We start from the raw sequence: 16,614 nt of genomic DNA, 5'->3' as shown, positions 1-16,614 counted from the left end.
TAAAAAGGCTTTCAGTATCTCGGCTGCCGCCATTTTATTTAAAAAACTTAAAAAAAAATATTTTTTTTTTTTAAAGATTTGATTAATTAATGCCTTATTTTTAATTTTGTATTTATTTTGTTATGTCTTCAAAAAAATGTCCGAAAATGACAATGATATTGACCTGTCCAAGGTGGCCTAATTCCTAAAATCATCAAATGTGTTCAAGTTTATATTATTTGCTTTAAAACGTGAGCTTTTTTGTGCCAAAAATTACTTGTATCTTTAAATTAAGTGCGATAAATCATATAAATAAGAAAATATATAATTGTGGAACTTAGCTACATAATATTTACCTTGCCACTGATTTTAATCTTTGAAACTGTTGTTTTAAAGATTTTATAACTTTACTTAAAATATAAATTGAAAATTCTACAGCATTATTCCTATCTTATATTTTTACTTGATATCAATCATTAAACGAGAAAAAAAATAATTAGTATTATTTTAATACTTGAAACAATAATATTTTTTAATACAAATAAATATATATAAATAGAATATCGAAAAGATAGCGATATTATGATATACTCAAGCAGGTTGGCTAACGTTACAGTTTTTGGATGGTACCCAGAGATTTGAGAAACCAGTGTCGAAAACTATTTTAAAATCCTGCGGCGGAGTTCCAATTGTGATAGCACCATAGTACTGGATATTCTTATAATTAATCAGAGGTACAGTTTTCGTAGCCAAACAAAGCTGTATCATATTATTGTCCGTCGAAGATTTTCCAACGGTGTGTCCCCTGTATAACGGAATCCTTGAAGGAACATAAGAAAAATTCCATTATTTATACGCATATAAACGCGAATGTACAAATATTATTCAAAATAAATATAAGTTTCGGATATTTTAATTGGTCATTTTGAAGCATTTTTTATTTGAAAACTATTAAAACCACAACATTTTGGTATTGAGAAATAAGTGCTACCTGCATTTATGAATTGACGCATTAGAATGTAGTTTAGACATTTTAAAAGCAAATTCCTCTTTTTATAACGCTAATCTCATTTAAGATCTTCGAAGGGATCTTCAAAGCATCTCTAATAATTAGTCTGCTCACTTTACTCCGACTTTCAAAATGCGTTTTTCTCACAGATTTAGTACAATTATCGTATTTAATAATGTATTTATTGCGAATTCTACTGTGATTCCAAGAAGCGCAATCTTTATACGGAATTTATCGTGTCGTGATATAAATGTGGAGCGTATGTACTCACCTAGCTATGCAACTCCGCGTTGATTAACGCGAAGTTTATTACCGCAATTGCTACACAGAGTCGATACATGTTTCCTGAATGTCTCGGCGAATAGAGCTACAAAAGTAAAAAATGTTTTAGAGATGTTATAATAACTTAGAATCAGTCCACAATTGGTACGCACAACGGACAAAGAATGTAGTCAAACTTAGCGTTTCCGTCGCTGCTCATATTCAGATGCGCGTGTACGTCCTTTGTGTCTAATATAATAACAAAGAGGAGGAGAGCGGTAAAGCGAACAGAGTTTTAAAAATTCTAACGCCTCTAATAACCCAATAGCTTTTCACTAATTTAATCTGGATACATTTGCGCCACTATAGTCTTCATATTGCAAATAGTAGTTGGTCGATCTCGTCAGATTTTGGGATGATCAAAAGGAGATCAATAAGTTTATAGAGATACCTAAACTAGTTTTGCATTATTATAACAATTCATTGATTAGAACACATATGACATGATAATTTTCGTATCGACAATTTGGTATTTATGTGTTGAAAATTTTAGACAATTTTTATTAATAAGCAAAAGATTTATGCGTATATACGTTTGTGTAAGCATAAGAAATGTAAAAAGTTATATATATTTTGTTTACAAATGCGGTATGTCATACCCTTATACATATACGCAGAATGTTATATGATATCTTGTACTCGTATGTAAGCAGAAAATTTATAAGATTAAACGAGATAATATTTTTCGGGATTAGTATATTAATGTAGGCATTAAGATGAGATTGAAAGGGCGATTTATGAAATCATTATTTAGTGTAAAAAATATATACTTCATTTTAATAGACTTATATACAAGTTGTATTCACAATATCTAACAATTCGATAGTTGCCGAAAGAACAAGATGTACCAAATCGTTGGTAGAATAAATATCGCGTATCTTTCTTCTAATTTTTACATATGTATTAATTTAAAAATATACCATATAAATAGTCCAAATAAAATTACAAACTATATGTCGGTCGATATTCTAAAAAAACTATGACTTATTTGTTTAGTAATGTCACTTAGATTTCCTAATACTTAATGATAACTTCATGAGAATGCCTTCATAGGGAACAACCAACTGGAATTCGTACTTGCAAAAAAATAAATCTTGATTTTTGCAAGTACGAATTCCAGTCGGTTGTTCCCTATGTCAAACTCGGTGTAGTAACGATCAATAATTACATCGCCGCCTGGGGGTTTCCGCTATCCCTACGTACACCAACCGACTTTCTGGCACAACAATAGGCTTGTATCTGGCACAACATTACGAAGATGCTAAATAATGCTATCGCCGCCTGGGGGTTTCCGCTATCCCTACGTACACCAACCGACTTTCTGGCACAACAATAGGCTTGTATCTGGCACAACATTACGAAGATGCTAAATAATGCTATCGCCGCCTGGGGGTTTCCGCTATCCCTACGTACACCAACCGACTTTCTGGCACAACAATAGGCTTGTATCTGGCACAAAATTACGAAGATGCTAAATAATGCTATAAATGCAAGTGCCAATATACCGCATAACCATGACACATCAGGAGAAGGCAAAGGTTTTCTTTGCCATGCGAATCCCAGTCGGTCGTTCTCCATGTCAAATACGGTGTAGTACCGACCAATAAATACATCGCCCAAAATCCACTGTATACCATCAGGTAGATAAGCATCTTGGAAGGCGGGCACACAAAGATCTATCTCGTCTTCTGTGATCTATGAGACATTAAATATGGCATGATATTTCTATATTCTAAAAACAATTTAAACCTTTATATAATAATATTCTTTACCTTCAAGATATAATCTTGACCAGTGAGTCGTAACGTCTTACCACCTATGACGAAATTGATATCGGGCAAATTAGAAATCTCGTCGCACTTCACCTTTAAACAAAAATCAATGTTAGTAATCCATATTAATAATCCAAACTTATCAAATATTTATTAATTTATTTTAATAATTTAATTAAAATAATTGTGAAAGCTTTCATTAACGAAAAGGATCTATTATTTACTGTTCCATTTTTAACACCGATCTCTCTGTAAAGAGCTTTGATAGCCGCCGGTGGTCCACTTATCACAGAAGCGCCCGTGTCGACGATAGCTTGACAGCCTTCCCAGCAAGAGATGTAATTGTTTACTTGAATCCTACAGTGGGATTACCAATTAGCTGACATATATATAATCCGTGGTTGACATACGTATAATTTAAAAAAGAAACTACATACTTATCCATTTTAAACTGCCAGTATTTTTTGTGGGAAACATTCACAAACGTAAACTCGCCCTCGTAATGGGAAGAATCGATGCCACCCAATATCAGTTCACCGCCGAACACGCCCGTGACATTTCTGTATAGGTTGTATATTTTTTACATTGTTTATACATTTGCATTTTACATTGCATGGAAAGACAAAGTATGTAATTAAAAAATAGTATTAAACAAACGTGATGCACACGGAAAGATACATACCGATTTAGATAGAAGCTAAAAATTTGTTGGGACACCATCTCTTGATTAATAATGTTTCGGAAAACAGAAGGATTATTAAAGCAAGATAAGGCTGGATAACCCATCCCCAGAACGCCGTCGCATTGTGCAGAGTCCCAAAAACTTGTCGAGAAATTGTGCGCTACTCCGAATGTCTGATAGGATGAAACCTTAAGGCCAGCAATCTGCGAAACGTTGATATTATTAATAAAGTATAATTGCGCGCGTTTTTTTCGGAGAATAATAGCAATATGTGTTCCTTAGAAAACTTTCATAGATTATGACTATAATTAGAATTAAATCGGACCATTTATTTGACGATGACTTACAATTACTGTATCTGCAAATAAAGAGTACCATATACCCTTATCTTTGTAATTAAAATAAGCATCACCCAGTGACATATCTGTGGTAGACTTTATATGATCAAACTTATTATGTTTCACTGCAAAAAGTAATAAATATAATTAAATCAGTTAATATTGAAAAGTCTAATAGAAATATAAAAATTTCCTTTATTAATCTAAATATATAACTAACAGTAGTTAAGTGTGTGTCATCAAATATATTCAGTTAAATCATCAAATATATTTATTTTTATATTTTTTGCTTTAACATGTGAGCTGTTTTGTATAAAAAATTATTTGTATGTTTAAAGTAAGTGTGCTAAATAATGTAAATAAGAGAGTATGTAAGTATGGAACTTAGCTACATAATATTTACCTTACCACTGATTCGAATCTTTGAAATGGTTGCTTTAAAGATTTTATAACTTTACTTGAAATATAAATGGAATAGATACAATTCTACAGCATTATTATTCTCTTATATTTTTACTTGACATCAATCATACGAGAAAAAAGTTATTAAGATTATTTTAATACTTGAAACATTACTTTTTTTAATGCAAATAATGTACATATAGGAATAATAGAATGTCGGGGAGGTAGCGATGTTATGATATACTTACAGCAAGCAGGTTGGCTGACGTTGCAGTTTTTGGATGGTACCCAGAGATCTGATGAACCAGTATCGAAAAGTACTTTAAATGTCTGCGGTGGCGTACCAATTTCGATAGTAGCGCAGTATTGAAAATTTCTCCAATTGATCAGAGGTACGGTTGCCGTATCCGAACGGAGTCGTGGGTCGTTTGTCTTGTATAACGGAATTCTTGAAGCAACATATAAAAATTTCCGTTATATTATATGCGTATATGTATCGTATAAACGCGAATGTATGTACATATATCGTAGAACATAAATACGAATTTCAAATAATTTATTTGATCATTTTCAAGCACTTTTTATTTAAAAACTGTTAAAGCCTCAACATTTTGGCATTAAGAAATAAATGCTATCTGCATTACGCATTAGAATTTAGTTAGGTATTTTAAGTGAGATTGGTGTAATCACGAAAAGAGGATATCACACGACGCTAAACTCACTTAAAATAAGATTTTCGAAGGAATCCTCAAAGCATCTATAGAGTGTAATTAGTTTGCTCACTTTATTCCGACTTTCAAAATGCGTTTTTCTTACAGATTTGATGCAATTATGGTATTTGAAATTGATTTATTGATAATTATTTATCGCGAATTCTGCGGCGATTCCAAGTAGTTGGAAGCGCGATCTCTGTACGGTATTATAATTCATCGTGTCGATATAAATGTGGATCGTTTTTGTATATAACGTATGTACTCACTGATACACGTCCTTATACACCTCCGCGTTGATTGACGCGAAGATGATTACCGTGATTACCGTCATTGTCACAAAGAGCCGATACATGTTTCCTGAATTTCTCGGCGACTGAAGCTACAAAAGTCAAAATTATTTTAGGACCGTTAGAACTGCGAGTCAATCCACAACCGGTACGTGCAGACAAAGAACAAGCAGTCAAATTGCTAAGCGTTCCCTTATATACAAATGTGCGTATATGTCCTTGTGCTTATAAGAAGGTGGGGGCAGGAGGGCAGAAAAACAAGCGAAGCATTTCAAAGCTTTGTGTTCGAACGATATTAGAAATCGCTTCGAGATCTCGGATGGAGAAATAAAATTGAATAATCATATTTAAGCAATTCGACAATTGGCCAATGCGATTGGTCAGTTGCCGAAAATTTAAGAATTTTATCAACATAAAGAATTAATCAAATTTAACAATTTTATAAACATAAAGAATTTGTCAAATTCAAGAACTTTATCAACATAAAGAAATTTGTTAGTTTTCAAGAATTTTCTCTATTATCAAAAATAATTTACATTTCCAAGAATTTCTGGAATTTCTAAGAATTCGGGCTTTCAAATCCGGCTTGGTACAATTGTTGTATTCATTGAAGTATTTCAAGATCACAGATCGCGAATTCTGCGGCGATTCCAAGAAGTTGGAAGAGCGATCTCTATACGGTATTTATCGTGTCGATATAAATGAGGAGCGTTTGTACATATTATGTACTCACCTATGCAACTCCGCGTCGATTAACACGAAGTTGATTAACCACAATTGCAACAGAGAGAGTCGATATATATTTCCCGAATATTTCGACGTCTAAAGCTACAAAAATCAAGAAGGTTTTAGAAGCGTTATAACTCCAAATCAGTCCACAATCGGTACACACAACAGACAAAGAATGTAATCAAACTTAGCGTTCCCGTCGCTGCTCATGTATGTACAGATGCGCGCGGACATTCTTGGATTCTTGTGTTTATTATAAGGTGAGAAGGAGGTCGGTAAAGAAAACAAACAGTTCTAAAAGTTCTAGACATTGGGCTTCGAACAGCCTAATAAATCTTTTCACTAATTTGATTTGTATACACTTGCGCCACTGTAGTCTTCATATTGAGAATAGTAGTTGGTCGATCTAATTAGATTTAAAAATATAATAAAATGGTGCACAAATTGCATAACGCAAGATGTTTAGCTATACTATTATTTATATAGTGTGATATTTTCTCTTAATATTGTAAACACGTCGACTTGTAATTATATGCAGCTTCCATTATCTATTTTAAATTATAGAATTTAAATTAGAAAAATTAAACGACAGGAAAAGGGAAAAGTACATCGCCTTTTACAAATAAAAATTATATTTGGGAATCAGAGATCGCTATTGTTCTCCATGGATTACATTTATACAATGTGTTACATCGTGGCGATTTTTTAAAATTGCTGAAATTTAAATTGTGTAGAAAAAAATAAGAACAACTTTTTCTCGCGACAATGTCTATCAGCGCAAGGATAGCAACACATAAAACTCGTGACAACGATATTTGCTACCGCAATACCTTCTTCAAAATATTATTATACAAACACGCATGATCGCAATGAATTCATTATTCGACGCGCTGGAACATAATGATGAGAACGGACATAATTTCACGATGCACGATGGCACTTGATGAGTCAGTTCTCCTATAATTCTTGTTGTCTTTACATGAAATCGTAAATGGAACATTTAAAGAGGGAACAAAAATTACAACTGGAACGTGCATATATATAAAAAGCAGATATATATACATTGGCTTGCACAGAACATCACGAGATACAATCCAGGTCGGAAATCCAAATTCGAAGCACGTACATGCTACCTTCGATCACGTAATGTTACAAAATAATACAGTCGATTTCGGTAAATGATTTGATGCATGATCTATATGGATAAATGTGTACATACGTGTATGTCGGTATGTGTGTAATTACAAACATCGTTTTTCTTTGCGATAAATTCTCGGTCGAGGTTTGTTCAGACACTCGTGCGAAATAAATACTTATTTTTGAGAATTTCTATCTTCACAACCTATGCGAAAAATACTGTTTTTAATGTGAATAATGATCCGACAGAATTCCAACATACCACCCATTTTCGTACTTTTCCAAATTTAGTATACGATGTATCTTTGCAACCTGTTACACAACGTTGAGTAAATGAAAGAAAAAAAATGAAATAATAAAGTATTAACATTTTTATGAAATATTTAAAGTACGAAACAGATAATAAGGTTTAGGAAACTGTTTCTATCATTATTCTACATTATTTCTGTGCAAAGTTTCGAGGTTATAGATTAAGCAGAATTTAATGCAAAATAAATGAAGATATATTTACATATATATATCTGTATATATGTATATACTTCTATAGTCAGACAATGTTATAATAGTCGTGTGTGTATGTGTATATATACATCGCTCATTTGCTACAATGACATAACTCAGAAAACAAAATTTTCCAAAAAATAAGTTTAAATGTTTCGAATTATCAAAATTTTTATTATACTTTTAAATGTGATTTTGGTGCAATAACTGATTGTAGAGGAACAAAAATATCTAGCTATATATTAGCTTTTCATTCGGCGTATTGGATTTTCACCCTTCTTTTGCAAACAGTTCAAAAATGACAATTTTTGAGTTATGTCATTGTTGTGCAAATGAGCGACATATATATCTATATGTATGCATATATACACAGAAAAAAATGATGTTATATAAACAGCATCAGTGTAATTGAGACAAAACCTATTGATGCAACATCAATATTAATAAACAAAGAACATCAGATAATTGTGTTAATAATTTAAATATTTGGCTCAATAATATCCAATTAAATTAACTACTTATGTTTGTGGCAGCCCGTGACGTCGATGTTTAATTGAAGCAACTTCACTTTTTTTCCGTGTATATATGCATGTATACGTAATTGCAATATATATTATTATTATACATAATAATACATATTAATTATAACATATGTGTCTTATGTATATGTATGCGGCGCGTGAGTATACATTCCAAATTATTGAATGTCCTTTTAATGACAAATTTGGAGTCAATTTCGCAAATTAAACTTTAAGATGATAAATGAATAACAGAACTATATTTTTCAATTAGTTTAATGATATTTAATAAGATCCAAGTTCAAGTTTTAGTTACAGAGATACACAAAAGAATCATAAAACTGCAATAAAATAGCGCCACTTCCTCTCGATATTGTTTCAAAGAAAAAATCTAAATAAATTAGATTTGTTTTTAGAACGACATTCAGTGAAAAATACATAAACATATATCTACATGAACTACACGATAGAATAGATAAATATCTGCAATAAGAAACATGAAAAGAATAATAAATCCAAGTTGCGAAGGAATCGTTCTTGTCAAAATTGCGTTTGGTTTTACATCGGTAAAGGTAAGTGTTATCCGAATAGAAATTCTATGCTAGTCAGGTCCTTTCTATTGCATCATAAGGATGCACCTTGTAATGATGCCTATAGATTCTCTTGTGTAAAATAAATAATCACTGATCGTAGCATGTACTATTTATCATGGCTCTAATTCTTTGCAAGCAGTGTTCTTACGCGACGATAACCGGATTGCACTGAACAATAGTTTGCGGGTGAGCACAATGCTCTTTCACGTGTCCACAATTTCAGCTTTGACCTTCTTCTTCTCCTCCACTAACTTAACGTCCGTTACATGCAAATTGTGCTCGCTTTTAGCAGCGAACTTGATAACGGCTTGCGTCGATACTTGAGTCGTGTGTCGCAGGTCCAGGCGTTTTAGCGCCTTACATCTCGTCAGGTGATCAAGAGTCGTTTCGGTGAGCAATTTGCAGTTTGCTAAGTTCAGCGATCCCAGATTTGGCAGCGACGTCAGGTGCGCCACTCCGGAATCGGTAAGCCTGCCGATCGAGGAGAGGTCTAAGGTCTCAAGATCCAACAGATGCTGGACTATATATCTCACGCCTCGATCCGTAAGATCGCATCCGGCTAAAGACAGATTCTTGAGATGCTTCAATCGTGATGTTTTGTCAATAAGGCCAGGTCTTGAATCCGTTGGTGAGTCCAGAATTTCTTGCAAGACAGCGTCATTCAAAGAGGTAACATAATTCAGATTTAATTTTTCTAGAGGCGGACAGCTGCAACTCTTCAGGGCACGAACGCCGGTCCAAGTACAGCCCTGAAGGGACAACGTTCGTAACTGCGGCAATCTGCTCAGCAGCCAAGCTAATTGCATCTTATTGATGTTGGTCCAGTCCAGCGAAAGACATTCGGGTTGACGTCTGATGACAACCGTCAAGTGTAAGGAACGGAGTTTATAGTGTGACAAGTTCAGTTTCTTCCACAGGCTGGAATCTATACTGTATCTTGCCCAGGTACGGCAAACCAAGGCACAATTAAGCAGATCCTTTATGTTAAGAAATCGAAATACCGCAAGCACCACTACCTTGTTGTACACCAAATTCTGATGCTTGTTCGAATCGCCGTCCGTTTCTTGGATAGGCGGCAGCGGCGCTGGCCTAACTACCACGTGCGGCCTCACCAAAGATCTGCTGCTCGAGGCAATCAATTGCATAGCTAATTGGGTACGCTGCTGCGTCATTCTTTGTTCACCTTCGGCTGGTTCTCCGGGCGAATCATTCCACGCCTGAGGAAAATAAAGCACGCGAAATGTATACAGCAACGCTCTATACAACGCGGCTTATCTGGAGATTCAACCACGCAAAAATTATTCCACTGCAGGGTTTTTTTAAATAATTTCTATGTAAGAATTAATGTACCACGTTGGGATCAAGTCTCGATCGTTTACTTGGTGTCATTGCCCGCTCGGAATCCGTGGTCGGTGCTGAGGAGACTGCGCTGGATACTGATAATTTTCGCGTGCGACCCCTTTGCTGACGCGGCCGATAATCCAAGTTTCGACCTTGCTCGCAACACTGTGGACACTCCCAACTATTTGGTAAATCATCATTGACGGTTACCTCCTTGGAGTTCAAACCTATACATTCTGGATGTACGATGTCGAAGCAGATTGAACACTCCATTAAAGTATGTAGATAGTGTTGTGGGAAACGGTTTACCTGAAATTATTTAAATGTTCGACTTATGGGGAGAGAGTGACATATAGCTTACACATATAATTTTTAAATTATATAAAGACTTAAAATATATGTTTTAAAATGTTTTAATTTGTCAGTATAAAATTGTATTATAATATAATCATAATTTATAATAGTAAATACAAAATTTGTAAAGTGAATAAAAAATTCAAAATATATGACCCAAATAATTTATTTGGAAAAATTATAAAAACAAGTTATATTTATAATTGGTAGCAAATTGTACATACCCGTCAATGGTGCAGGTGGTTGTTTCCAACCATCTAAATTACATACTTTACAAGATGACGTGACTGGAAGCATGGGCCTAAGACATTGACGCATGAGGCACGTTTGCTTAGCGCGCCCATTGCCTCCAAATTTGACCATATCTTGGCAAAACACACTCCCGACAATCTTGTCTAGTGCAAGCCTCACACTTTTTGCATCTGGTTCGTCTTCTGCGTGGAAACGCTCTTTCAGACTTGTCCGAGTGATGTCTTTTTACAAAACCTTTTCTTGTTACTCTCAGGCATTCCTGAAAAAGAAAACATAGCAAAAAGAAATTAGATAAGAAATATTAAAATGTATTTTATACAAATACAAAAATGAAGCTCTCCAGATACACAGTCAAATTAATAAAGTACACATAGAGACAAGTAAGAGTTGGCGCCGACGTGAAGCGAAAGTAATATTGTACAGAAAGGTACATTTCTTGAAAATACATATACATTCTATTTTTATATGACACTGATTGATTTATTTATTATACCTTACATTCATAAGTTTTCAGAGAGTTTACGTAATAATATTAAAAAGTTTAATCTTCACACTTTGTACGTTGACTCAAATAAATTCAACTTCTTGATCAAACCTTACGAGGATAAATTACCGGATGACGCACCAAATGGTGTGTTGTACAAGATTTATTGACAAAATTATGCTTATATTGGTCAGACTAGCAGACAGTTTGGTATTCATATTAAAGAACATTGCTATCAACTTAGTAGGAATGTAAAAAATTACTCTATTGTTTCTCAACACAGATTGAAAGGACACGAGTTTGATTGGGACAATATTAAAATTTTGAACAGAGAAATATTATATAAAACAGGATTTTTAAAATGTTCCATATAAAACGTTAAATTAACAGTATTAACCTATGAGAGGATACATTAGATACTCAGCAACGAGTATTTACGAATTATTGAGAGACTTTCATATATATGTATTATATGTGTTTTTATGTTTTTACTTATATTATTTGTTTCTGTTTGCTTAGATAGCGTAGCTTATACACTTATAGTACGTATCTGTATACATTTTTAAAATTAACTCATTAATTAGATAAGACTGGTTTAGTCTGTAAGATGTTCGATATATAGACCATACCGAATACTGATGTCAAAGAATTTCATAAATTGACTGTTAGGTAAGCAAGTTTCATATTTGTTTTAAAACCTTTTTACTTATTAATTTTGCTAGTCACTTATTTTAATTTTTCTTTTATAAGGCAGCAGACACTTTTGCGTTTTAGCGTCGGTATTCGTTTTTACCAATATGACTATTGACTACCATACGATGACTATCTATTAATATCATTGTAAGTGCATTTCATTATTTCTTACACCGAGGAGAATCTAAACCTAAGACCAAAACGTTTGTTATGTAATTGTATTTTCAAGATATGTACCTTATTGTATAATAATACTTTTGCTTCATCATCGGTGCTGGCTTTTACTTGCCTTTATGTTCTTTATCAAATTGATCAAATGTATTTGTTTCAATTTAAGATAATAAATGATAAATACCCTATCAGCGATACTCAAAGGTGGTGGTGGTGGTAACACAGGATTGCCCGTCACAGCCGCTTCTGGATTATCATGTCTATGCTTTTCCACCAAACATCGGACATCGTGAATGAGAGCGACCGGATCGCGTATCAATTCCGGAACGTTCTTCTTTGTCGACGGCAATGAATGTAGATACATTACTATTGCTTTCAAGCAATGTAACTCGTACGGCGTGATATGTATGTGCTCTTGCAGCTGTTGCGGGATTAAATGCTGCCGCTGCGATTCGGATATATCCAAGTGACTTCTACGCAAGAGCACGTGCACGTATCTTTCGAGGACATACCTGCGGCAATACACGAATCTTTACAATATACAAAAAATAGCATGTATATATCAAATTTAATGGTATAAAATATATTGGGTTCATTCTTACCATAACATTTTTGTAAAAAATGGATATCGGAATTTCTGTGGTACTTTTGTATGCTCCTCCACTTGCGCCACTTTCAACTGCTTTTCTACACCGAAACTATGAAGGAAATTTCCACCGAAGACCAAAGAGTCTTGAGGCGTATACACTGCGTGTATCCAACCGGTCGGTATAAAAAGAGTCATGCCAGCATTTAGGGTTATCCTGCCACATCTGTCTACCATATCACCAAAGAATACATCCGATTGTTTGCCACTCAGCACCATATCCTGATAAAGAGTCAAGTTTTTCTCCGTGGGTGGAATCAACCAAAAGATTTTGCCACCACGCAGGATGTGATACCACACGCTCGTACCACCAAAATCAACGTGAAAGTCAGTGTAACAACCCTTTACCGACATTAAACAATACTTCTGTACTTTCGGGTACATCATGTTTTTTAGGAGATTGATAGACTCCACCTGAGCCTCCTTCAGATGCCTCGGCCACACTAGGTCTACCCAATCTACTTGTCGCACTAGTGCAGGCGATTGTACGTAATTCTCTAACTTTTGGTATGACTAAGTTCTAATAAGATCACATTCAACAAGCGCTCCTTGTTAAACTTTTAGATTAATTAAACTGTTAATTGATTACCGTTGAATTAACTGGTGTCTTCATGTTTCTCAATGGGTTTACCAACATCCCACTCTCCCCTTTCTCCCCTCACACGAGCGAGCAGCGATCAGGATCTTTCACTCTCCGAATCGATGTCCTCGACAGGATACGAAAACGTCACTAATTGTAAGAGGCGGGTGACACTCGTCGTTCTCTTCTATTAAAGATACGTGTGTTGATGCGAAGTGTTAAGTATCAATCAATGGTTCTCATAAAATTCTACATGACGTCTTTCGTCAAGCAAAACGAAATGATCTATTAAATTTATAGTATATATCTAGTAATTTATAGTATCATTATACTGATTATAGTATCACGTATAATATCATTCTTTAGCTACAAAAAAATTTCAAAAAAAGTAAGGCAATTATTATCATTTTTCGAACTTTAAAAATAAGTCTAACTAGACTTTAAAATAAGTCAGAAATATGATTTTATGATTTGCGTACATCTTTAAGATCGCCCTTTTTGATCGCCCGTCTCTAATGTATGTAATATAATTTGAAATAATGTAAAACTATATTTTTATGTTATGATTTAGAAAATACTAATATTTTTGTTACTGCAAGGCGGCATATGAAATACTTCGTGTTTTCTTTATTAAAACATAACGCAATGAAATGGCAACGCCGTTTTTATTTTGATTGATTGTCTCTTTCTGCCAGGCAAGGCCCACTTCGTATTCGAATCCGAAAAATCGAATATGCACAATCAACTACTGAAACAGATCCAGGATGGTGTAAAGCTCAAGAGTGTAAGGACGAACGACCGTTCTAAGCCGATACTGGAAGGACTGGGGAAGTTTCGACGACAAATGACCATCGAGGAGCAGATTCAAAAAACCGAGAAAACGCCCGTAGACGATGCTATTCAGGACAAGATGGATGACATCGATGCCGTTAGGGATGATTTGCAAAGCACTAAGCAGATGCTCGCAATGGAACTTAGGAATAAAGAAGTCTTGGAACGAGACAATAAGCGATTGCAGGTAATAAGACTTAAAAGGCATTGACATTTGATATTTTGGAAAAAGTTTTCAATAACATATGTAAGTTTACTCTGCCCAATTCTATTTAAAACACTTTATAATCTTATTCAAACAAGGCAAACCAGCGACTTGCTGAAATAAGGAAAAATTAGAGGGTTAAAAAAAATAGCTAAGGATTTTAATAGAAATAAATATAACTTAAGATAAAGATAATTTCTTACCGAGCTAATTGTGCAGGCGAGAATTTTGAATCTTGAGGCAAAAGTGGAACATATGAAGCTACAAAAGAATGCACAGGAAAACAAGCAACAGGATGAGAAACTCACGGAATCCTTGAGACAGGAAGTGCAACAAGCGAGAAAGGACGCAGAAAAAGCGGAGAAAGGTTTCGCCACCGCCGCCGAAGAAAGAGACAAGGCTAGAAACGTGTTGGAAGAAATGAGAAGAATGTATGCGACGCTAGAAAAACGTATGAAGGCTGGTGCGTAATTAAAAGTGTAGCTTTACTTAAAGCTAGCTGAGCTATATTAATCGTGTTGTCCTGCAATCTCTCCCTAATTACCCTTGAATTTAATCGCTTTTTAAACAAAACGTTATTATCAATTCCATGCGAATCTCATATCTATTTCTTATGCTTTATATCAACGCTTATATTAATCACGCTTTTTCGCTTCGCTTTTCCTTGCTTTGCTTGTCAGAAGAAGGGCTTACGCCGATTGAAGCTGATTGCGAGCCGATAGTGGAGTTAGAAGAGGATTGGGAAGACGTAGGATGGTACAATGTTGCAGGAATGGCACTGGCTGGCTGTCCAAGCGCGAAAGACGTAGCTAGGATCGCGTCGCAAAAGAGTAAACAAACAAGATGTTTGCAGTACGAGCGAGGAAGAAGAGGAGAGCACGGAAGAAGAAGAGGAAGACGAGGATCCTAAAGCCGGAGCGGAGAAACGCGCGCAGAGGGAGATCAAGCTTCTCATTTCGAAAATTAAGAATTTCAAGTGAGTACGATGACGAGGTTTCCGCGATTTATTCAACTCGTAATGAGTAACCGTATCGATAATACATTAAATAACACAGAAAATTATTGTATAACAAATTGTCTAAATAGGGACAAGGCTGTGAACGCCAGGAAAGAGAGGCACGCGCTGAAGGAGCAGATCAAACAGCAGCAGACTGGTGGAAGAAAAGAAGAAATACAAGCAGCTGCAGAAGCAGGTGGACAAGATGGCGAAGCTAATGGGGAATACCGACGATGACGAAGAGGAAGAAGAAGAGGAGGAGGAAGAGGAGGAAACGGAGTCGGAGGAAGAGTCGGAGTCTGAGGAATCGGAGGAAGAAGATTCCGAGTCTGACGACGATCAAGCACCTATCGAGAAGCGCAAAGGCAATTTGCAAGTGAGTTGCCATTGCAAACGAAGATATTGCAATTAAATTTCTGGATTTTGTTCCTGAATATTTATTTCTTTTTTTTAGAAACGAGTTTATAAGCACGAGGGACGACTGGCAGCCTTGAAAAAGGGCAACTACCTGCTGAAAGCGCAAGTAGACAGAATCAAAAGGACAATTTGGTAAAGCAGCGAGAAGATAGTATCAGCCTGCAGGAGGGCTTTGATTCCGTCTTAGCAGAACTAGGTTAGATTAAATACAGTGTAAACGCAAAGAATATTTCCATATGCAGAGATTGTATCGTATACAAGTATACACCATACAAATATTACTTATTGAAATATAGATAATTGTATGTTACGAGAACAATAACACACATATTTTTTAATAAATTATTATTGACCGAACGCAAAGCTTCTCGTAATGGCTTATTGAATTTAAGAAGCAAATAGTTTTAATAAAATAAACGCTTTATATATGCGATATTCGAGATGTAAAACCAAGGTGAGCTTGAAACGTTTCCCAGCGGTTTGAATCAATCGAATGAACGAGCTTGATTGTCAATTGTTAAGAGATCCTATAGCGAAGGCCGAACTTCCTCGACGTCGGTAATGTCAACATTTCTAATCCTGTTTATGTTTTTCTGTTATTCTTTTTGCCATAGTATTAAAAATTATATATATACATATTTTTATAAATAAAAATAATTACA

The 16,614-nt window shown here is 34.8% G+C and overlaps 2 protein-coding genes and 1 pseudogene across 2 annotated transcripts; 1 reads left to right on the top strand and 2 right to left on the bottom strand.

The window, feature by feature from the left end:
• Window positions 1-570: 570 nt before the first annotated feature.
• Window positions 571-5,589, bottom strand: LOC139817801 (lysosomal aspartic protease-like). The gene is made up of 9 exons (XM_071786096.1): window positions 5,483-5,589; window positions 4,752-4,951; window positions 4,111-4,226; window positions 3,764-3,966; window positions 3,519-3,641; window positions 3,306-3,438; window positions 3,082-3,174; window positions 2,478-3,004; window positions 571-799 (listed from the first exon to the last, which is right to left on the bottom strand). The coding sequence occupies exons 1-9, from the start codon at window positions 5,566-5,568 to the stop codon at window positions 571-573; spliced, it is 1,710 nt and encodes a 569-aa protein (XP_071642197.1). The 5' UTR covers window positions 5,569-5,589.
• On the bottom strand, window positions 5,492-13,559 carry LOC139817799 (jmjC domain-containing histone demethylation protein 1). Its single transcript, XM_071786095.1, is given in 10 exon segments — window positions 5,492-5,595; window positions 6,237-10,198; window positions 10,332-10,604; window positions 10,606-10,631; window positions 10,901-11,052; window positions 11,054-11,187; window positions 12,374-12,788; window positions 12,879-13,426; window positions 13,429-13,479; window positions 13,554-13,559. Coding segments are annotated over 9 exon segments (2,619 nt in total). The 3' UTR covers window positions 5,492-5,595; window positions 6,237-9,184.
• A 628-nt stretch (window positions 13,560-14,187) lies between these two features.
• On the top strand, window positions 14,188-16,375 carry LOC139817797 (uncharacterized; annotated as a pseudogene).
• The last annotated feature ends 239 nt before the right edge of the window (window positions 16,376-16,614 follow it).

The sequence above is a fragment of the Temnothorax longispinosus genome, chromosome 8 (genome assembly GCF_030848805.1).
Source record: "Temnothorax longispinosus isolate EJ_2023e chromosome 8, Tlon_JGU_v1, whole genome shotgun sequence".
Lineage (NCBI taxonomy): Eukaryota > Metazoa > Arthropoda > Insecta > Hymenoptera > Formicidae > Temnothorax > Temnothorax longispinosus.
The sequence above is the reverse complement of the archived record's forward strand: the minus strand, read 5'-3'. Positions and strand labels throughout refer to the sequence as shown.

Excerpts from the sequence above, each read along its gene's own strand:
- LOC139817801 (XM_071786096.1), bottom strand. The coding sequence starts at position 5,568 with ATGTATCGGCTCTTTGTGACAATGACGGTAATCACGGTAATCATCTTC. Across the intron at positions 3,967-4,110 it reads TATTTGCAGATACAGTAATT|ATTGCTGGCCTTAAGGTTTC; the intron begins GTAAGTCATCGT and ends AACGTTTCGCAG. Across the intron at positions 3,439-3,518 it reads TGGCAGTTTAAAATGGATAA|GATTCAAGTAAACAATTACA; the intron begins GTATGTAGTTTC and ends ATCCCACTGTAG.